The sequence below is a fragment of the Antennarius striatus genome, chromosome 2 (assembly GCF_040054535.1).
Source record: "Antennarius striatus isolate MH-2024 chromosome 2, ASM4005453v1, whole genome shotgun sequence".
NCBI classification, from domain to species: Eukaryota; Metazoa; Chordata; class Actinopteri; order Lophiiformes; family Antennariidae; genus Antennarius; species Antennarius striatus.
Genome location: NC_090777.1, coordinates 29,456,874 through 29,479,610, shown reverse-complemented (window position 1 = coordinate 29,479,610; position 22,737 = coordinate 29,456,874). Strand labels below are relative to the sequence as shown.

Here is a 22,737-nt window from a genome sequence, read left to right as displayed (position 1 = left end):
ATATCTTCAAAGAAATGTTCTCAGGCAGCAGCTACTAATTCTCCAATATAGAACTACAGTATAATACAATGCATTTGGTTGGATTTGGACTGAACAACTATTATCATACTGAATACTGCCTCCCTTTGACTTCAGTTTGTAACAGCAGGTTAACTTCCACTTCCAATGTACAGGACAATACAGAGTAAAGAGTGGAGCTTTTAGTGGAACAGAGATTTTACATTACATTACAGTTCTATGAAGATATCCCTGAGGTACACCTGCAGATGTTTTGTATTGTATTACATTGTCATTGTAGATTTGTTACAAAACCATCTAATTGGAAATAATGAAATAGTTTAATTTTCTTGTGGTAATTCTAGGATGGTGTACATTTCTTGTTGGAGGAAGAGAGGAACCCACACAGACCTGGAGAGAACAAACCCCACACAGGATTGTTCACAGGGAACGTGAATCACTTGCTGTGATTTCTGACATTGTGGAGTAATCAGATGGTTGTGAACGTCAGTCTGAAGTTATGATGTTTGATTTGACCAAAGTGTGTCTTTGTTAGGTGTTACGGTGTCCTGCAGTGTGCTTTAGTGTGAGGTGGAGTTGAATTACTTGATAAATGTGAAACGTTGAGCTAATGAACACTTCGATACCTTACAGACCAGCAAGAGTTAGAATTTGTGGTTCTGTTAGATCGACTTTTGGACACAGGGGTCAGGGGTCAGCTGTCAGTCTCCACCCGGAATTTTTATTCTGGTCACAGTGGATAGTCAATTCAGACAAACGTTATTAAAAAAAAAGATTTTATTGTTCGATTACAAAATGGGGAAGGTTGGAGGTTCTTCTCACATCTCTCTAGCAGCTCCGAACAGAGAACCAAGAACACCCCAGCCGCAGAGCTTTAAGGAGAGTCGTTGCGCTCCTTTGTGCCGGGGGGCTTAACCATTACCTGTGTGTCGGGGAGTCGATCTGACAAAGCGGTGCCGCGACTCAGTCTGAACAGGTGTTTGAACGTCGACGGAGACCACATCGTGTCCGGACTGCGAACAATTAAGGTAAGAAGTGAAAACGGGGGTGCGCGTAAAGACATTTGGTGACCCCCCCCCCCCCACAGCGCGCACGAAAGCGCTGCGTAAAGATTGTGCGCGTCGTTTATATAGATATCATATAAAGATATCGTCTCGAGCAAAAGCAAAACGAGTTTTGACGTCCAGAGAGACACTAAATAAAGAAACTACTAAATGATAATTAGTGCAGCGGCTATAATAAAAGCAGCGCAAAAACGTTTAAAGTCCGCAGGCAAGTTGGACATAAAACATAAACTAAATGCAGTGAATTAAGGGGTAAAGTCCGACTTAATAATAAATTAAACCATTTCTAGATACTAAATTCACCGCGTAGTAATTTAAAATCACTGTAGTAGAAATTGATGTGAGAATAACAACGTAAATAAAGTGGAGTCCGATTGAAGAATTAGTCTAAAACCGGTTACGTGTGTGTGTGTGTGTGTGTGTGTGTGTGTGTGTGTGTGCCTGTGCAACATACCAATCTACACACACAAGATTCCACGCTGTCTCCCCCGAAACCAGTCAGAGAAATGACGTCATTCCTCAGCTCACCAAACTAGAGTTGGATTTCTGTTCCCTATTTTGCCACCAGAGTGAAAATATCCTTCAGTTCATCATGAAAATAAATTCACTGTTAATTATGTCTTTTCTATGTAATCAAGTTGTTATCTTTATTCCTCTCACACAGTGATAATGAACGATAGGACATTTAGTCTTTTCTTTCTTTAACAGATGGATTTTCCTCCTCGACCAGAACTCTTTGATTTTCATGGCGTCTCAATGACCCATTATTTCACCGACCTCTGGGACAGAGTTCAGACCTTTAAGGCCAGACCAGATGACATTCTGATTGCAACGTATCCTAAAGCAGGTGAGTCCATGTGATCAGTCAGTGTGAAGGCTTTACAGTGGGTGAAGGACATGGATGTGTGGATTCAGTACATAGATGTGTTCTCCTTTCTCTGTCTTTTAGGAACAACATGGGTCTCCTACATTCTTGACCTGCTGTACTTTGGTCAGACATCCCCAGAGAGACTGACATCCATCCCAATCTATGACAGGGTGCCTTTCTTGGATCTCAGAGATGTATTTGATAAATCAGGTTCCATAAATGATATATACTCACCACATTTTCACAAACATGCATCACAAACACATCCTGTACTCTCCACCTCCTTTGGTTTAGCCTCACTACATGTTTGATTTGCAGCTGTATTGGTCTGAAATTCTAATTTCTGGTTTCTCTCAACAAAAATTGAGTTGTGTGAATAATCCTCTCATCCAGAAATCCTTTTTTATACACAACATTTGGCGACAAGGTTTGCTAAATTTTGATTTTGTTCTTTCACATCCCATCATCCCACCTCCCAGTGAGCCTACAACACCGTGAAATCGCTAGCAATAGTCTTCTATGATGCATCTACAAGCTACCTGACTTACCGATGCGAGTGCAGCTCAGAAAACAGCATTACTAAAGCACAGCTGGGGAGTCGAGGGGCAACATGTCCTGGAAACCTTAACCGGCGACAGGAGTAATTCAAAATATGCAGGTAGACTGAAATGACCAGCTTAACGACCAGTTTGCTGCACTTCCCTGCAGGAACTGTGGATCAAACACAGAGCCCAGAACTGTCCACGAAACAAATCCCCCTCCCCCCCATGGTTTGGTTCACCATAATTCCCCATGTAATGGCAGGAAATAGGAATACTGGGAAGTAGGATGAACACTGACAGTCTGGCGGGGAACTGAGGGCTGATCAGAGTATATAGAATGGATATTGATCAGCAGATTAGTTGCAGGTGAGTGAGGAAACACAGGTGAACGGGATGAGCTTGATTCAAAACCAGGATGACAGGAAAAATTAATACAGATACCCCCAGAGACATTCATTCATTCATTTTCCAAATCCGCTTAATCCGCTAACGCAGGTCGCGGGGTAGCCAGTGCCTATCCTGGCAGTCTCAGGGCGTGAGGCGGGGGACACTCCGGGCACGACGCCAGTGCACCGCGGAGCCACATAGAAACAAACAAATCATTCACTCACACACTCACTCCTACGGTCAATTTGGGACCGGCCAATCAACCTGAAGCGCATGCTTTTGGGGGTGGGAGGAAGCCGGAGAACCCGGAGAGAACCCACGCAGACACGGGGAGAGCATGCGAACTCCGCACAGAGCGGGACTCGAACCCGGGTCCGCCGTGTTGTGAGGCAGCAGCGCTAACCACTGCGCCACCGTGCCGCCCCCCCCAGAGACAATGTAAACAAATTTAAAAAAGATAATTCACTTAATTTTAGGCATCCTAAGGGTATTTAATGAACTTTGTTGAGAAACTGTATTATTACAGTAAACATTAACCTTAATATGCTGATGATATTTACAAATGTTAACAGACTAAGGACTATTTAAGGACTTCACATTCTAATGGTTTGTTTTCTCCATTTTTACTTTTTTATAAAGGAGTTGAACAGGCAGAGAATCTTCCCACCTCCCCAAGAATCATTAAAACTCATTTTCCAGTTCAGTTCATTCCAAAGTCCTTTTGGGAACAAAACTGTAAGGTTAGTAGTTTGAGTGTTATTAACATATTCACAAAATGTGAAGTCCATTCAACACTGAAGATTATTAATGTTAAGAAATATTAATGTTCTTTCTTCTATAGATAGTCTATGTAGCCCGTAATGCCAAAGACAACGTGGTGTCGTATTTTCACTTTGATCGTATGGTCGTGACTGAGCCGGACCCTGGAGACTGGAACAGCTACCTCAAGAGATTCATGGAGGGGAAGGGTAAATATGAAATATAATCATAATGGAGCTTTTCACATCAGAACACAGGTACCCACACTAAGACATCTGTTTTTTATAGGAACAGAGACGTGTGGATGAGACACACACACTGATGAACAGTCTCATTGGGTTTAACTGTGTTTCTCCAGTGGCGTTTGGATCCTGGTACGACCATGTGAACGGCTGGTGGAAGAAAAAACAGACTTATTCAAACCTCCATTACATGTTCTATGAAGATATGACTGAGGTACACACCAACAGGTTATTTTATGATGATTAATTTAATGTGTTTGTGGGTTTGTTCAGAGTATTGAAATAACTTCATTTTTTCATGGTATTTTTCAGGATTGTGCAAAAGAATTAGACAAACTCTGCTCCTTTCTCGGTTTGTCTCCATCACTTGAGGAGAAGAAACAAATTTTAGGTGAAGTTCAGTTTGACAATATGAAATACAACAATATGGTCAACTACTCTACCAGCCTACATGCCAATGTCAAAATTTCACCTTTCATGAGAAAAGGTAATGTGGAAAATGACAAATAATGAAATTCACAATCTTCCATAAATATGGCATTACAGAAAACACACTCTCCACCTGCAGCTAAAACAACAGACTCGTTTCTGTTTTTCTTCCACAGGGAAGGTTGGTGACTGGAAGAACCACTTCACTGTGGCCCAGAATGAAGAGTTTGATGAAGACTACAAGAGAAAGATGAAGGATCCCACTCTTCATTTCCGCAGTGAAATCTAAACAATTATGGGAAAGGTGCATATAAATAACTAACAAATCATGATTTCAACTTCTAGACTGTTATAATCATTGTGATCACATGTTTACAGGTATCTAGTCATGTTTACATTATTAGTGATCAATACAGTAACTCTTGTCCAAATAGAGACTAATGCACATGTTGGTTATTTGCTGTTAAATAAAACACTTACAGAGATCACAGACAGAGGATGACTTGTCCTGCATTTTTTGCACGCTACCTGCCTTCACTTCACCTGAACAATAAAATGATTTGGTTAACAAAAAATCATTAAAAAATAAGTGGTTCTAATTAATGTTTTGATGTTCTTAATTTTTATGTAAGGCAAGTGCAACACTTTGGTCAGACTATGTTAGAATCATGTCAGTGGACAGAGGTGTAGTTTTTCTGTGTCAAAGGAATGCATGAGAATCAGGATTAATGTTCCGGGGAACAATCCTTCCTTTGATTGGTTTGCTTTCTTTTTTGCACGTTCCATCAACTTTGGTTATTTGATCGAGTTTGAGATTGAAACATCTTGGAAAGAAATGTGCCTGAAACTGTAGATAAACATCAGGAAGATGATTTATCCATGAGTTATCCCTCAATAAAAATATGACTTTAATTATGTTACAGGTTTGGTGTTTTTGAGAGCAACTGAGAAGGTTGTTTGTGTTTCTCTCACTCTTTCCCCCCTCCAGGACATTTACAGTACCCATTACTAAGTGTACCTTAATTAGAGTAATTACATCGTCAGATTAAGTGAAATTAAATACAGTTGTGCAACAAGAGGAGCAAAGAGCAAAAAATGACTGCAACAGTATCAGATGCACAGCAGAGAAACGAAGAGATCAGAACGTCTGATGATCGGCCCAAGGTATGTATTAAAAATGATCTCTCTTTAAATACTGTGGGACTTATTCTCAGGTTATATACTGTATATTCTGAGTTACATGCATGCAACACCTGTAAATATATTATTTAGAGCAGGGGTGTCAAACTCTTTTCACTGAGGGCCACATCGGCATAACGTCTGTCCTCAAAGGGCCAGATGTCACTAATAAATGTAACTAAATGTAACTCAATGTAATGTAACATAAATGTAACCACTCCTTGTTAAGTAACTGAATTTCTGACTTATTCAAGCTACAAATATTAGTTACACTGAAAAAACACGTTTGTTTGTGTCTCTGTAATAACATACATTCTTTTAATTTGTCAGGCCTTAATTACTGCACTATGGGAAATGTAGTTTTGGTCAAAACACACTTTTGACCTATTTATTTTTAGACACTTTTACCTTTTATGCTCTGGCGGGCCACATAGAATACTTAAAAGTCTTTTAAGTAAAAGTTTTTTTACTCTTTTACGAAAACATAATTCATCTACGTATATAATAGTAATATTAATGTAAATGTTAAGAAATGATCAACCTGACTTGCTTCAGGTTGGGGAAAGATGTTTCATCTCCCATCTACTCCTGCCAGGGCAGTGCTGTTGTCACGTGACTGTTTTATTTGTCAGATGGAATTACCTCCTCGACCAGAGCTGTTTGACTTCCATGGCGTCTCCATGACCTCATAAGTAGCTGGGAAAGAGTTCAAAACTTTAAAGCCAGACCAGATGAAATTGCATTATTGTGTTTCCTGAAGATATTGAAAAAAATGACTCAGGAAAATGATTTTAAGAGGCGTCGAAAGGTGGAGGACAAAAAGTAGGAGAAAATTATAACAACAGAAGAGAGCTTGCACTCCCAAAATAATTTCAAATGAAAGTAAAATCTCTAAATTAAACAGCTAAAATAGAAGATATTTAGTGTAAAATGTTCTCTTGCTTGGTGTAAGCATAGTTATATAACAATATATAACAAGCATGATAACAAGCATGTTACGCAATAAACTGAGTGAATCTGAGTGAAAGGGAAGGCAAGTTTATCATAACAGAATAGAATAGAATGCATTTAATGTCATCACACACAAGTTTAGAACACATTTTTTAAGACAATTCATGGTGCAAAAACATGGGTGCAAAGGAACAAGTATAAAAAACAACACAAGAACAAGCAATCATAGAAATTTATATTACAATGAGACGTCAGACAAGAGGTTTGTGGTGTAAAAGTGGTTGGAAGGAAAAATAGTCAGCAGATCAGAGCAAAGCGTGTTGATAATTATAGATCGAGGAAGGAAAAAACACTGAGCTGTGCACTCATTTATGTTTGCACATCTTGACTAAAACCATTATCTGTTAGACAATCAAGTTATACTCACAAAGGAAGGAAGTAAACAAAGTAAATAAAATAAAAATAAATAAATAAAAGTTGTAAAATTATGAGCCGCTGGTCCAACCTTTGCCTTGACAATCCAGATTACATGTGATAGTAATTTAAACTCAAGAACAGATATGCTGCATGCAGCGCCGTGGGTTTTAGCACAACATCTCCTCCATATGAACCAAAAGGAGAAGAATAGCTGCTGGTTTCTGGAGTCATGAGGGGCTGATCTGATATTAACCCAGATTCTACAACTTGCGGCTGTATTTTCCAGTCAGCTGTCCTGACTTACCCTCAGAGGAGGCGGGAAAGGGGCTGGACTTCAACATTTGCCAGAGAGATTACTTAAGGGGGTAAAAACGCTGACTTGTGATTTAGTCGAGAAGTCAGTTTGTTTTGAACGTCTCAGCAGGAGAAGAGAAAAGAAACGGAACGAGGACAAAGTTGTGGTCAAAATGAGCGACAATTCAACTAAAGTAAGTCCTGAACGCTGCAGTGAGGTTAACCTCCAGATGTTAGAACCTGGTGAACTTGAAATGTTCTGCTGGTGAACACAGATGCTGGTGTTTTTCATGCAAACCATATGAACCTTAAATGTGAAGTCTTTATGCTGTAAAGTTTGAAAAGGACTGAAGATGTTTGCCTAGTTTTTTTGTGTATCTATAGATATCAATACGTCTGTCTGTCTTTCGGTTGTGCGGTCTGTCTGTCTGTGGCCACTGTGTGTGTTCGTGTGTGTGTGTTAGAATAATGTATATAAGTTCTCTCATATTTACTCTTTTATATTCCTTTATTCTTTCGGCTTTACATATTATGACCATATAAATGGTTATACTGTACCTGTGTGTAAGTGTCTTGCTATGTCTTGAGTTACTTTTTCAGGGAGACAACAGCAGTAGGTCCCTTGATCGAGGCGTGACCTCTGAACTGAGGATGTCATAAAAAGAAGAATTATTAACTCTTTAATGGCATCATTCCAGAGGTGTTGTTTTTACTGTCGGTTTTCTGCCCCCCATCCCTTAGAAAAATAATGTAAACCGGGAACGCCCCAAGTGAATAAAGGAGATGGTTCGGTAGAGACATGTTGAGAACGGGTTGGAGATCTGTAACTGAGCACATCTCTGTCCGTTCTCCTTGCAAGTAAAAAATATAAACTGTTGTCTCCTGCTTTTTGTGAGTGTGTTTTAGATGTTCTAGGTTGATTGAACCTGACTGTGTGCGTGTGTGTGTGTGTGTGTGTGTGTGTGTGTGGTTAAGTCAATTTCCCCATTATTAAGTTAAATGAAGGCTTACTAACTGCTTCGTGTGAATACTGTACCTGTGTGGCATCATTAACCTGTGTGACGTGACTAGAAAGAAAGAAAGAAAGTCAACTTTATTGATCCCTTACGGGGAAATTATCTTTACACTCTTTTTTTACATGCGTATATGTATCAAACCATGCATACAAAGTTGTGTACAGGCCGTTACACAACTACTACTACTACTACGACTACTGTACTTTAATAATTTAGAATTTGCTGATGGTGAAATTCCTGATCTAAGGATCCATCTTTGAGGACACTCAAATTAGCCGTTGCTCTCTTTTATTATTTTAACATCTCACAGTTTTTTTCATTGTTTTTACATTTTACTCCCTTAATGTTTTAACGCTCATTTCTGTTTTGCGTGTTTGTACCAGTTTATAGCACTTTTTGACTTACCTGAAAGCCACCTTGACCAGGTCTCTCTTGTAAAACAGATTCTCAATGGGACATCCTGCTTAAATAAAGTTTAAGACGAAAATCCCTTTCAGCCATAATAATAATAATAATAATAATAATAATAATAATAATAATAGTGATAATAATAGTGATTATCTATTTTGTCTGTTGTCACGTGACCGTTTTCTTTGTCAGATGGAATTACCTCCTCGACCAGAGCTGTTTGACTTCCATGGCGTCTCAATGACCTCATATGTCACAAGTACCTGGGAAAGAGTTCAAAACTTTAAGGCCAGACCAGATGACATTCTGATGGCAACGTTTCCTAAAGCAGGTCAGTCATTGTGAATGTTTTCTACAAGATGCAGATGCTTATATAGAAGTAAAAGTTTGTGCTGATTTTATTTTCCTTTCTCTGTCTTTCAGGAACAACATGGGTTTCTTACATTCTTGAACTGCTTTATTTTGGACACACACACAAAGAGCGACTGACGTCCATGCCAATCAGTAAAAGAGTGCCTTTCTTGGAGGCCTCAGACTCATACATAGATACAGGTTAAATAAACGATGAAATATATTGTCCATATTTTCACACAAATCACAAACACACTTTATCCTGTTCTTTTTTCCACCTGGGAGATGAATGTCTTCACAGGACACAACCCATTGGGTTATTACGTTAAATTACTGCCATTAAAATGTCATGAATTATGATGGTCTGATCCAGCAAGAACAAAAACAATGCCAAATTGTTTAATCATTCTTTGTGCACCTCCAACTCAGTCCAGAAGTACACAAAACAATAGACCATCATGCATTTGGCTGCGTTTTGGTGGATTAACTGTTGTCGTTCTGAACACTGCCTCCCTTTGACCGAAGTTTGTAACATCAGGTTGATTTCCAGCAGCCAACCTGAAACATACAGGATAATACAGAATAAATGTTAAAGGAAGTTCACTTTAGAAATGGATCACAAACAAAGTGAACAAATGAAAGACATAAACATTATAAGTGGTGTTTCACGAATTTAAGTGAGAAACTGCTTTGTGTACTTAACCATTCATCTACATTAATATCCTGTGTCCAGACATATTTACCAGATATTAGCAGACTGAAGAGAATTGAATGAAAATAGTTTGTTTTCTCCATCTTTATCTTTTCATAAAGGAGTTGACCTGGCAGAGAATCTTTCCATCTCTCCACGAATCATTAAAACTCATCTTCCAGTCCAGTTCATACCAAAGTCCTTTTGGGAGCAAAACTGTAAGGTCAGTAGTTCATGTGTTATTTGCATTATTTTTGTCCATCCATCTATCCAACCATCCATCCAACCATTTTTATCTGCTCATCCGTCGTCGGGTCGCGGGGGCAGCAGCTTCAAGGGGAAACTACATTAATATTGTTGTATTTTCATAAAATGTCCTCTGTGGACCCACCACCCTCAGGGCAGACCGATGGGGTCGGGTGGGGTACCATATGGGTGGCAGTGAAGACAGGGGGTCATGACGGACCAGACCCAGGCAGCAGAAGCTGGCTTTGGGGACGTGGATGTCACCTCACTGATGGGGAAGGAACTGGAACCGAACGGTAAAGCTCTCTATTTACCGTTTGGTCTTTGTTCCTACTCTCATTTATGGTCATGACTGAAAGAACAAGATTGTCGATACAAGCGGCCGAAATGGGCTTCCTCAGGCAGGTACCTGTTGTTTCCCTCAGAAATAGGGTGAGAAACACTGCTAATGGCCAGAGGCTTGGGGTAGAGCCGCTGCTCCTTTGTATGGAAAGAAGTCAGTTGAGGTGGTTTGGGCATCTGGTGCGGATGCCTCCGGGACGCCTCCCTAGGGAGGTGTTTCTGGCTCGTCCAGCTGGGAGGAGACCTCGGGGCAGACCCAGGACCAGGTGGAGGGATTATATCTCAACACTGGCCTGGGAACGCCTTGGGACCCCCCAGTCAGAGTTGGTGGATGTGGGGGGAAAGGGAAGTTTGGGGTTCTCTCTTGAAGCTGCTGCCCTCGCGACCCGACTACAGATACGCATAAGAAGGTGGATGGATGGTGAAGTCCATTCAACAACACTTAAGAGTTTTGTCAAGACTGAGTGATGAAAAACAAACAAACGTTGTGTTCTGTCGTCTATAGATAGTCTATCTTGCCCGCAACGCCAAAGACAACGTGGTGTCGTATTTTCACTTTGATCGCATGATCACAGTCGAGCCTGACCCTGGAGACTGGAACAGCTACCTACACAAATTCATGAATGGAAAGGGTAAATGTCAGTCTTTAGGTGGAACACACACACACACACACACACACTGATGAACAGTCTCATTGGGTTTAACTGTGTTTCTCCAGTGGTGTTTGGATCCTGGTACGACCATGTGAGCGGCTGGTGGAAGAAAAAACAGACTTATTCAAACCTCCATTACATGTTCTATGAAGATATCACTGAGGTACACACCAACAGCTTAACTCGTATTGTCTAGTTGGGAATACTGTATTGAAATAATTTTATCTTTTTGTGGTATTTTAGGACGATGTACGAGAATTAGACAAACTCTGCTCCTTTCTCAGTTTGTCTCCATCACTTGAGGAGAAAAAACAAATTTTGGGTGAAGTGCACTTTGACAATATGAAAAACAACGATATGGCCAACTATTCTACTAGTCCTTACATGAATTTCAAAATTTCCCCTTTCATGAGAAAAGGTAATGTGGAAAATAACAAATATGGCTTTGCAGAAAACTCCACCTGCTGCTAAAATAACTTCTTCCACAGGGAAGGTTGGTGACTGGAAGAACCACTTCACTGTGGCCCAGAATGAAGAGTTTGATGAAGACTACAAGAGAAAGATGAAGGATCCCACTCTTCATTTCCGCACTGAAATCTGAACAGTGAATTAAAGGTTGTAAGATATTTACTCAATCATTTCATGAACATTATTATTAACCCCAGTTTGTCATTTCACACTGGGGTGTTTCCCAACAAAATGAAGTTTGCAAAAGTGGTTCCAATATGCAGTATAATAATGGGGATGTTTGTGAATTTATTGCCCTGTTTCAATACTACCACAGTTATCAAAAATTCTAGAGAAGCTGTTCAATAACAGACTGGATAAATTCATAATAAAGCACAATCTCTTTGGCTGTAGCCAAACTCAACATTAATATGAAGAAAACTCAAGAACTATTAAATCAGAAGGCACTTTATATAATTTATTGTGCATTAGTACTGTCCTACCTTAACTACTGTACTGAGGTGTGGGGAAACACATATAGAAGTGGTTTATAACCTTTATTTTTAACCTAGAAAAGAGCCATAAGAATTATTCACAATGATCATTATAGAGCTCACACAAATCAATGATTCATTTTAATTCTAAACTACTGAACATACAAGACATAGTTAGCTATAGAACTACTCAATTTATGTATAAAGCAGCCAATAATTAGTTCCCACAAAATATGCAATCACAAATACAGATTAATGAATCCAGCTACCAAGTGAGAGGAAACAGCATTTTTTCAGAAGAAAGCAAGAATGACCCAAAAAACATTTTCATTATCGTTTACTGCTGTCAAAGTCTGGAACAAACTGGATAATGAAATTAGGAGAGTGGGAACTCTATCTGCCTTTAAAAAAAAGCATTTTAAAACTTGAGTTTACAATGTTATATAAGATTCAGGAGAGTGAGCCTCCCAGGAACACGTCGTTTAGACTCTTTGTTCTTCGATGACTGAACTTCCTCTTGGTTGGATTTGATGCCACTGAATGAACCCTCTGTAGAGTTATTGATCATTTAATTAACTGTTCAATAAAGCTTGTGATTTTGCTGAAATCTGACATCTTTGTCTTGAGTTGTTTCTAGAATGAATGAACACACTGATGTATGGTATGGTGTACCTGAGGACCGGAGAACCCACAAACTCCTGATTTAGTTTGTGCCCCACCCCTCGTCTATGTAAAGCAACTGGATTTGTTTCCTTTACATTTGTTATGTTTAGGATAGAATAGAATAGAAAAGGATAGAATAGAATAGAATAGAATAGAATAGAATAGAATAGAATAGAATAGAATAGAATAGAATAGAATAGAATAGAAAGCCTTTATTATCACTACACAAAGAAATTTTGGGCAACTCCTCGCAGTGTAATAATTTAACAGTAGAAAAAGAGTAAAGAATAAAATACAAATACAAGTATATACAATCGTTATGCTTTCGATTATTTTTTTGCACATTGGATATGACCTGCTAGAAATGCACCTGCTGTTACAGCTGTTGGTCAGAAGGAAGCAGTGCTCAGCAACACTTATCTCTGACAAGGCCGTTATAGTCTTGTAGTTCTTCATGTGGGGCGTGTCGATCCTTAGAGGTTCAGCCTGGAATGGCTGGACTTCTGTTCACAGTTTAGAGTTCTGTTTTAACATATTTCAAATAAAAATTCAAAAATAGACAAAAAATTAAATTACACCAAATGAAAAAAAAAAAGCAGAAATCTTCTGTGTCATGAATATGTAAGTACCCCTGTGTATGTGTATGAACATGTGGTCCAGATTTTTGTGTTTCCTGAGAAACACAAAACGCAAAAGAAGATTAAATGGGAAGGTGTGCGGTCATCTTCAAATTACAGGATGACAGGATTATACAGTACAATAAAGGAGGAGCACGAATAGAAACTACAGCAGGAGAGAGGAGTCAGTAAGCTCAAATTATTTCAAATGAAGAAAAGTAAAATATTCATTAAACAGCAAAAATAGCACATATTTACTATGAAATTTACTATGAACTGAACTGGTCTGCCAATCAATCTCTCTTCTGGTTACACAAGCTTTGACTGATCGATGCAGCGAGGACTTTAACCTGAACTGAACTATAGCAGGAACTACTGAGTCTTAGCTTCATATGTTTTTTGTTCCATTTCCTATATCATGTCCTCTTCCTATAAAACAAGCATGTTAACAAAAAATTACTGAAGAAATGAAATGGAAATATCAGCAAATCAGAACAAGGTATGTTGATAATTAAAGATTGAGGAAGGAAAAAAACACTGAGCTTTGCAGTCCATGCTGTGCACTCATTTATATATGCATATCTTGAATAAAACTATTATCTGTGAGATAATAAAACTATACTCACAAAGGAAGGAAGTTATAAACTTAATATTCTGCTACTGAGCTGCTGGTCTTATCTTTGCTTTGACAATCCAGACTATATATGATAATAACTTAAATTTAAGAACATATATGCAAATGGTTCTGTGGGTTTTAGCACAACATCTCCTCCATATGAACCAAGAGGAGAAGAATAGCTGCCGGTTTCTGGAATCATGAGGGGCTGATCTGATATTAACCCAGATTCTGGAACTTGCGGTTGTATTTCACATAACAGACATGATTTTTTCCAGTCAGCTGTCCTGACTTACCCTGAGAGGAGGCAGGAAAGGGGCTGGACTTTAACATTTGCCAGAGAGATTACTTAAAGCAATAAGCGCTGACTTGTGATTTAGTCGAGAAGTCAGTTTGTTTTGAACGTCTCAGCAGGAGAAGAGAAAAGAAACCAAACAAGGACAAGGTTGTGGTCAAAATGAGCGACAATTCAACTAAAGTAAGTCCTGAACGCTGCAGTGTTTTACGTTCAGATGTTAGTACATGGTTAACTTGAAATGTTGTACTAATAAACAAAAATGCAGGTGTTTTAAATCTCTCCAAGGAACCATCACCTTATCGTGGTGGAGAGGTTTGTGTGCCCTAAGGATCCTGGGAGCTATGTTGTTGGGAGTCCTGTACTCCTGGTAGGGTCACCCAAGGCAAACAGGTCTCAGGTGAAGGGCCAGACAAAGAATGGTTCCAGAAGATCCCATGAAAAACAGAAAAGGGAAACATGTGACCCTGCCCGGAGGAAGTCCAGGGCCCACGTCTGGAGCCAGGCCTGGACGGAGGACCCGTCAGCGAGCGCCTGGTGGCTGGGTCTGCCACAGGGCCCGGCTGGGCTCAGCCCAAAAAGTCAACGTGGACCCACCCCTGTGGAGCCACCTCCCGCAGGGCAGCCCGATGGGGTCGGGTGAGCTGCCATATGGGTGGCAGTGACGACAGGGGGTCACGACGGACCAGACCCGGGCGGCAGAAGCTGGCTTTGGGGACGTGGAATGTCACGTCACTAGCGGGGAAGGAGCTGGAGCTTGTGTTGGAGGTGGAGCGTTACCAGTTGGATCTGGTGGGGCTTACCTCCACGCATAGCCTCGGTTCTGGATCCTAGATAGCGGCCGACTAGAACTACCATAGGCACTCATTTTGGGCATTACTGTATTTGTATAGAATTTGGATTCTCAAAAAAAAAAAAAAAGAACAAATTGGTGGAATAGTTAAAAAAAATATCAGGACACTAAATGAAAGCTACAATGATAATGGTTCAAAAAAGCTTGATTAACTATTCTGAACATTCCAAAATGCTGTCATGTCAAGAATCATTATGAAACCACCAATATTTACTTCATAATTTTCACTGTTAAGGTCTAATGATGACACCAGCCTATTTTGAACCAGGATACATTGGGGGGGGGACGGGGTTTCCACACAGTTCGAGCTTGGATGTATAATTGCAGAGAAGTTATGTTGTGTCAAATAACTAAATATAACGGTCATACCGGTGCAGATTTCCAAGCTAAGGATGAATAAAGTAAGAAACAAAAATGGTGATTTTCCTCTATAGAATATACAGTATTTAGTCTGTTCTGATGTGTTTTTTTCTTTAATAGCTGGAATTTCCTCCTCGACCAGAACTGTTTGACTTTAAAGGCATCTCATTGACCCATTATTTCACCGATAACTGGGAGAACATTCAAAACTTCCAGGCCAGGCCAGACGACATACTGATTTCTACATTTCCTAAATCAGGTCAGTCCATATAGCTTGTCATTGTATAATCTTCTAACCTCCTAAAAGAAGTGCCCACAGAAGTAAGGTGTTTTTATGATGTCATTTTCCACATCTTTCAACATTTTTATTCAGGAACAACATGGGTCTCCTACATCCTTGACCTGCTGTACTTCGGTCAGTCATTGCCAGAGCGACTGACGTCCATCCCGATCTATGACAGAGTGCCTTTCCTGGAGCTCGCCTTTCCAAAGCTGGATTTAGGTCAGTTTATTCCATTGAAGTATAAAGTGAATGGCTGACAGTTTGCATTTGGTCTCTGCTTACTCCATCTTTGTCTTTTCACGTAGGAGTTGACTTGGCAGACAATCTTCCCACCTCTCCACGACTCATTAAAAGTCATCTTCCAGTCCATCTTGTGCCAAAATCCTTTTGGGATCAAAACTGCAAGGTTTGCATAATTATTATTTTTAACAATGCATGATCAGACGTTAAAGTAGAGCACCAAAGAACTTAAACTGTTCTGTCTTCTATAGATTGTCTATCTAGCCCGCAACGCCAAAGACAACGTGGTGTCCTTTTTCCACTTTGATCGTATGAACGTGGGTCAACCGGACCCTGGAGACTGGAACAGCTACCTCAAGAGATTCATGGAGGGGAAGGGTAAAAAAAAAAGAAAAGAAAGATTTTGACCCACATTGACATTTTTTTCTTACGTGTCATTCTGTTTCTTTAGTCTTGTATGGATCCTGGTACGACCACGTGAACGGCTTTTGGAAGAAAAAACAGACGTATTCAAACCTCCATTATATGTTCTATGAAGACATGATTCAGGTATCATTATGGTCTGTGTTGGTTCTTCTTAGTAAGGCATCTTTTGCAATGCAATCGATTTAGTACTTAATAAAGTATCTATCTATCTATCTATCTATCTATCTATCTATCTATCTATCTATCTATCTATCTATCTATCTATCTATCTATCTATCTATCTATCTATCTATCTATCTATCTATCTATCTATCTATCTATCTATCTATCTACCTATCTATCTAATATTTATGTTTTCCATCATATCATTTCCATCATTTCCTGTGGGCATGCAGTGGGGGGGAGGTAGAGAGGCGGTTGCGCCCTTAAATGAGCAACTTATTAAAATGAAATGTAATGTAAATGTAACCTACAATTCTTTTTTATTCTCTTCCCAGGATACTGAATTGGAAATAGACAAACTCTGCTCCTTTCTGGGTTTGTCTCCCTCAGATGAGGAGAAAAAACTTCTCAGACACGAATTGAAGTTTGATAACATGAAGAAGAACGATATGGTCAACTACTCTTTATTACCAGTCATGGATGGGAAAGTTTCTCCTTTCATGAGAAAAGGTAATGTGATTTTAAAAAAAACAACTGCATTTGTGTGATATTGGATTAAAGTAGATCTCAGCCTGAAACTAAAGGAACTGAAGTCATTATTTGTGTTCCTGTAGGGAAGGTTGGAGACTGGAAGAACCACTTCACTGTGGCCCAGAACGAAGAGTTTGATGAAGACTACAAGAAAAAGATGAAGGACTCCCCTCTACACTTCCGCACTACAATCTGAACTACAGTATTTTCTGCATATAAGACGCACCAGACTATAAGGCACACTGTCAGTTTTACAGGCTTTTAGGCGCCTTATAGTGTGGAAAATACTGTAGTTATATTTTCAGACATTGGTCCAAAACTTCAGTTCCACACTGAAGCCCAAAGCGGCTGTGATAATTTGAAGATTCGTCCACATTTGGTATTTATCGTTCCAACAAATTAAGAAGTTATTATGGTTTAAAGATTTTAGTCCACATTCTTTAACTGATCTCATTAGAGCTTCTCATTAACCAGCACAGAACACAGTGCACAAGCCTGAATAGTAAAAAATCTTTTAATTGCAGTTTACTTGTGTATTTACAATTGTCAGACATGATAATTTTTAATTCTGAACCTTTGATATTCATTGTAACTTCTACCAATATATTCACTATCTCTCCTCTGGACATGTCCAAACCATCTCAGTCTGGCCTCTCTGACTTTATCTCCAGAACCTCTAACATGTGCTGTCCCTCTGATGTACTCATTCCTGATCCTATCCTTCCTGGTCACTTCAGGAGGGGCATTTTTTAAACACGATTTTTCACTTGTTTTGTTTTTCATGTTTGTTTCCCCACTCTTTCTGGAAGTTTTGCATCAGTTTTTCTCTATCAGTTCTCAGAAAATGTGGATGATTACACATGGAAAGTTTTACCGTTGGCAGATGTCATAAAAATGTCTCCAGGCCCCAGCAGATATGCACAAAATCAGCATTAGAGGTCTTCAAACCACCATCAATTGAGAAGGATATACATTATATGTACATATACAGCAAATCTCCCTATTAGAGACGTGATTCAATACTCAAAATTATGGATCAAAAAAACAAATCATGGGAAAGACTCACTGTGAACCTGACCACCCTGAGTTAATGACGCGGAAGAATGCAAAGGAAGGTTATACGAAGGCCGTGGGACGACCATCAAGTTACAAGTTAACAGGATTATATAACATGAAGGGGGGAGCAAAAATAGTAGGAGGGAACTACAACAGGAGAGAAGAGTCAAACATCTACTGGAACAACCAGCAGCTCAGAATGTCTGAGAATCCACCAAAGGTATGTCAGGGGAAACGTTCCCATGAACACACAGTGGGATTTAATGTGAAGGAAGTTTTCATGCTTAAATCAATAGAACTGAAGAGAAATGTCATTGGGAAAAAATGCAAAATCTATCAATTTTTGTCCTTTCAAGAGAAAAATAAGAGTCATCAAAAAGTTTAAACTTGCCATTGTTTAAAGAAATATTTCCTAAAATATGTATTATTTCTTTTCGTATGTACATGTATACATATATGTATACTACTTTGATGCATACACCTTCTGTGTTACTGCTATCACAAACAGCTTCAATAGCAGTTCAATAGTAAAAATCAAACAAATAAAAATATAACACATTATTGTAGTATTTTGTGCCACAGCTTCAATGCATTCTTGGTTGATTTTATTCTAAGAAATTGATCAGATAATTAAACATAAATCTAATTAAACTAATTAGACAATTAAACTATTACAACCTATCAGATGAAGCAGTTGGTGTATTGATGTATGTCTGTGCACGCTGAATACATGTAGAGACTCTGACATGTGGGAGTTATAATAGGATAGAATTCAATAGGATGGACTCTTCAGCTCAGAGTGTTGCCGGTCAAATATTAACCACACTGCTCATTCCTCTCTTTTAATGTTTCAGCACATTTAATGTACTTTTTACAAACCAGATTTTTTTGTGGTGGTGGGACTGTGTGCTCTGGTTGTTGCTTTTTAGGAAAAAAGAAATACCACACCAACTTTTTCTTATCATGTGCCGCAATTCCAGGAAAAACAGTTTAATGACACACCATCTATATTTTGTTGTAATTTGGTTTTTACCTCAGTTTTGCCATTTTTTTTAACAAAAAAATTAATTTGGCTTCATTTTCTGTGACAATTATTTTTGATGTTTGCTTTCTTCTCCAAACAAACACTTCAGAAAATGATATACTTGTGTGTTTAGGTGAATTTACCCACAAGATCCAAACTGTTTGATTTTCATGGCGTCTCAATGGTCAACGGTTTTACCATCAACTGGGAGAATATTCAAAATTTTCAGGCCAGGCCGGATGATATAGTAATTGCCACCTACCCAAAAGCAGGTCAGTCCACTTGTGTAAATTCATGCGGCTTCTAAAATATTTCTGTTCATCTCTTAATTTTTTTAATTTCAAGAAGGGAGACAAGCATTAATCCGTAGAAACTCCTAGATGGTTGGATTCATATAAATATATGAATAGATGAATAAATATAAGTAAGTCAATCTTATTTGGGAAGAAAAGAGTAAACCAATAGAAAGTCTCGTTATATTAATGCATCTTTTCTTTTGATATTCTTTTCGTTCAGTTTCTTCCAGTGTAAAACGTGTTGAACAGACTTGAGTCTTATTGGTGTTATATAAGTAAAAGTGCCTGACCTGCACACCTCATAAAGCATGTGTGTGTGGCGGTGAGGAGTTGGGGTCACGTGTTTCTGCCGTGCGTTTCTTTTACGTTCAGGAACAACGTGGCTCTCCTACATCCTCGACCAGCTGTACTTTGGTCAGACTCTGCCAGAACGTCAGACATCAGTCCCAATTCATGAAAGGGTTCCATTCCTGGAGATGGCCTTCTCCATGTTGGATTTAGGTTGAACTTGCATCATAAGCATCTAAACATCAAATTCCAATCAAACAGTAAACCACGCTGATTTTACCTTTCATAATTATTTTGTCTCCAACAAGACAAACAACAGCAGCAGCAGTCCAAAATGACTGCTTAAATACTTCACACCAGCAGGAAATTGCTGTCTCCATCTTCACCATGTAGGAGTTCATGCAGGAGTTGACCTGGCAGACCGGCTTCCCACCTCTCCACGCCTCATTAAAACTCACTATCCAGTCCATTTTCTGGCTAAATCCTTTTGGGAGCAAAACTGCAAGGTCAGAAATGTGTTTGTTTTTTCCATAAAATCAGTGTGTGATGACGAGATCCTAAAGCTGAGGAGACACGACTCGTATTTCTTCTGGATGGTGGTTGATGAGAAACTTTGAGACATGTCTTCCTCCAAAATAATGTTTAGTGTTCTCTTTCTTTTCATTTCTCTCCGTCTAAAGATAATATACCTGGCCCGCAACGCCAAAGACAGCATGGTGTCATTTTTTCACTTTGATCGCATGAACATGATCGCACCAGATCCTGGAGAATGGAACAGCTACCACCACAGATTCATGGATGGAAAGGGTAAACAGGAAACACGACAACAAGAGCTCTCAGCGCCACCAAAGTCCATTTCAGTGAAATTACAATTGAAATTTTATTAAAATTGTGAGAATTTTCTACTGGAAAGACACCAGGATCCCAAAACTCAGAGTCAGACAGTCAACAAATTTAATTCTCAGGCAACCCCCAAAAAGAAAAACCAAAAAAAATAAAAAAATAAGGGAACATCCGAACAGAAAGCAGCAGAGTAAAGATGAAAAAATTAGCAGAAAAGGGGAAAAAGAAATAACCAGGACCACAATCATGACAAAATGTAGAGAAGAAATAGGGAGGATGATGACAGAATACAGTTCAGGTGTGTCTCATCAGCTGCTGGAAATCAGAAACACCTGCAAAGGGAAACGGAAATCAGGAATGAACAGAACACCAACACTAAAACACAGGATCGTAACAAAAAATACCTGCAAACCATCAAAATGAATCCACCACATTTATCCAGATCTATTTCAAAATTCAGCTTTATTTTCTGGCACACGCCTCATTCTCCCGCTGTGTTTCATAAGACGTTTGCAAGTTATTTATGAAAGTATAAATGTGAATTTATTTATTCAAAATAATTTAAAAGCTAAAAAGGAGACAAATCATACATTCACATATTTCCAGTTCCCCTGCCAAACGCCGTTACAATCGATCAAGATGTTTTAGGTCAGGCGTTCTTGATAAAACCCTTCTTGAAAGAGTTAAAAATAGAACTGATCTTTATTGAAACAGATTTCTGAGCTGAAGATGAATTTCATACGTTCTTCTGTCGATTCAGTGATGTTTGGATCCTGGTACGACCACGTGAACGGCTGGTGGAAGAAGAAACAGACATATTCAAACCTCCATTACATGTTCTATGAAGATATGATCGAGGTAATCCAAGATTCAGGGAACTGACGTGTCTGTGAAGATTTCATGCAGTTTATGGATCTCTATGTTAAATAAAGTGGGCTAGTTCAACACAGTTGTCTGTAGCGCTATGCTAACAGGTAATGATGAGGATATGTGACTGTTGTGTTTCCAGGATACGGGACGGGAAATAAACAAACTCTGCTCCTTTCTTGGTTTGTCTCCCTCAGTGGAGGAGAAGAGAAAAATAATCGATGAGGTTCAGTTTGATCGTATGCAAAATAACAAGATGGTCAATTATTCTACAGTCCCAGTGTTGGATTTCAAAATTTCTACTTTCCTTAGAAAAGGTGACCTAACAAATACACGAGCATCCAAATCAAACCAGATCAGGTATTTAATTCTCTGTGGTTCCGCAGGGAAGGTTGGTGACTGGAAGAACCACTTCACTGTGGCCCAGAATGAAGCGTTTGATGAAGACTACAAGAGAAAGATGAAGGATCCCACGCTGCAGTTCCGCACCACGATCTGAACTAGTTGTGTGTCCAAAAACAATAATAATGGTGAAAACATCTGAAGACATTATCCATTTGATTGATTAGTGTCACTAACTTTTGTCATAAATTAGCTGATGGTATATGATTAAATCTGTGATCGGTTACTCTGGTCTGTATTATTATTAAACATAAACACGACAGCAGACGACTGAAATAAACACTTTGCTGCTGATCGTGTAGTTAATTGAACAAAGGTACTTCTCATCTTCAACTGGAGATAATCTAAGCTGGCTATGGGCTTTAGAAGTGGGATTAACAAATACAGGTTTACCTCAGTTTATGTAATTCTGAGTTATGTGGTCCTCAATAATATATCCGTTTTTTTTAAAAATACATGAAAAAAATCAAAATCAAGTTAACATCATTTTACTCCACTTTACGTCTGCCACAATTAACTGAATTGTAAAATCACTAGAAAATAAATAAATGTACAATAAATAATAATAAAAATATATAATATCATTGATGTATGTGAATGTTCTCAGTTAACCAGGTCGTGGTAATCCAAAGCTGTTTAAATCAATACACTGGTTTGTACGAGTTTTTTGAAGATGTTTTGCTTCTCATCCAAGAGGCTTCTTCAGTTCTGATGGTAGCTGGTGATGTCCCAGTGGATGGATGGATGGACGGATGGATGGATGGATGTCTGTCCTTCTTGCGCCTCCGTAATGCACCGGCGTCGCACCCAGAGTGTACCCTGCCTCATGCCCCAAGTCTTCTGGGAAAGGTTCTAGCAACTCCACTACCTGCAAAATCGGAAGAAACGGGTAATGATGATGATTTGTCCATTTTGCGTCACAGCACCCCCTGTGGGACTTTGGTGGATACCTGAGCACTGGCTGCCTTCAGTGAGTGTTGGCTGTGACAGAGAGGTTTGTGTCAGAGCGGTGGGATCAGTCTCTTATTTTACGAAGTTAAACCTGAACGTGAGTGCATATGATGTCTTCTTTGTGTATGCTGGCTGTCATCGTGCTTCAACTTGTTGTTCTGTCATG

General features: G+C 39.1%; 4 protein-coding genes across 4 annotated transcripts; all 4 read left to right on the top strand.

Annotated features, from left to right (window-relative positions):
* Positions 1-5: 5 nt before the first annotated feature.
* LOC137609447 (cytosolic sulfotransferase 3-like) lies at positions 6-4,794 on the top strand. Its single transcript, XM_068336471.1, has 8 exons — positions 6-1,046; positions 1,791-1,929; positions 2,032-2,160; positions 3,519-3,619; positions 3,721-3,847; positions 3,997-4,094; positions 4,193-4,367; positions 4,486-4,794. Exons 2-8 carry the CDS (start codon positions 1,791-1,793, stop codon positions 4,596-4,598), a joined length of 882 nt encoding a protein of 293 aa, XP_068192572.1. The 5' UTR covers positions 6-1,046; the 3' UTR covers positions 4,599-4,794.
* Positions 4,795-7,209: 2,415 nt separating this feature from the next.
* LOC137609418 (cytosolic sulfotransferase 1-like) lies at positions 7,210-12,410 on the top strand. The gene is made up of 8 exons (XM_068336432.1): positions 7,210-7,344; positions 8,767-8,905; positions 8,998-9,126; positions 9,739-9,839; positions 10,710-10,836; positions 10,923-11,020; positions 11,101-11,275; positions 11,346-12,410. Exons 1-8 carry the CDS (start codon positions 7,324-7,326, stop codon positions 11,456-11,458), a joined length of 903 nt encoding a protein of 300 aa, XP_068192533.1. The 5' UTR covers positions 7,210-7,323; the 3' UTR covers positions 11,459-12,410.
* A 1,632-nt stretch (positions 12,411-14,042) lies between these two features.
* LOC137609427 (cytosolic sulfotransferase 3-like) lies at positions 14,043-18,449 on the top strand. Its single transcript, XM_068336441.1, has 8 exons — positions 14,043-14,172; positions 15,323-15,461; positions 15,576-15,704; positions 15,791-15,891; positions 15,977-16,103; positions 16,177-16,274; positions 16,649-16,823; positions 16,928-18,449. The coding sequence occupies exons 1-8, from the start codon at positions 14,152-14,154 to the stop codon at positions 17,038-17,040; spliced, it is 903 nt and encodes a 300-aa protein (XP_068192542.1). The 5' UTR covers positions 14,043-14,151; the 3' UTR covers positions 17,041-18,449.
* LOC137601973 (cytosolic sulfotransferase 1-like) lies at positions 18,016-21,717 on the top strand. Its single transcript, XM_068324485.1, has 8 exons — positions 18,016-18,120; positions 19,058-19,196; positions 19,593-19,721; positions 19,914-20,014; positions 20,189-20,315; positions 21,112-21,209; positions 21,361-21,535; positions 21,605-21,717. Exons 1-8 carry the CDS (start codon positions 18,016-18,018, stop codon positions 21,715-21,717), a joined length of 987 nt encoding a protein of 328 aa, XP_068180586.1.
* Positions 21,718-22,737: the final 1,020 nt, after the last annotated feature.

Coding starts and splice junctions, on each gene's coding strand:
- LOC137609418 (XM_068336432.1), top strand. CDS start 7,324: ATGAGCGACAATTCAACTAAA. Junction 7,345..8,766: donor TGAGCGACAATTCAACTAAA/GTAAGTCCTGAA, acceptor TTTCTTTGTCAG/ATGGAATTACCTCCTCGACC. Junction 8,906..8,997: donor GGCAACGTTTCCTAAAGCAG/GTCAGTCATTGT, acceptor TCTGTCTTTCAG/GAACAACATGGGTTTCTTAC.
- LOC137609427 (XM_068336441.1), top strand. CDS start 14,152: ATGAGCGACAATTCAACTAAA. Junction 15,892..15,976: donor TTTGGGATCAAAACTGCAAG/GTTTGCATAATT, acceptor TGTCTTCTATAG/ATTGTCTATCTAGCCCGCAA. Junction 16,275..16,648: donor TCTATGAAGACATGATTCAG/GTATCATTATGG, acceptor TTCTCTTCCCAG/GATACTGAATTGGAAATAGA.
- LOC137601973 (XM_068324485.1), top strand. CDS start 18,016: ATGAAGGGGGGAGCAAAAATAGTAGGAGGGAACTACAACAGGAGAGAA. Junction 19,722..19,913: donor CTTCTCCATGTTGGATTTAG/GTTGAACTTGCA, acceptor GAGTTCATGCAG/GAGTTGACCTGGCAGACCGG. Junction 20,316..21,111: donor CAGATTCATGGATGGAAAGG/GTAAACAGGAAA, acceptor CTGTCGATTCAG/TGATGTTTGGATCCTGGTAC.
- LOC137609447 (XM_068336471.1), top strand. CDS start 1,791: ATGGATTTTCCTCCTCGACCAGAACTCTTTGATTTTCATGGCGTCTCA. Junction 2,161..3,518: donor AGATGTATTTGATAAATCAG/GTTCCATAAATG, acceptor TTTTTTATAAAG/GAGTTGAACAGGCAGAGAAT. Junction 4,368..4,485: donor TTCACCTTTCATGAGAAAAG/GTAATGTGGAAA, acceptor TTTCTTCCACAG/GGAAGGTTGGTGACTGGAAG.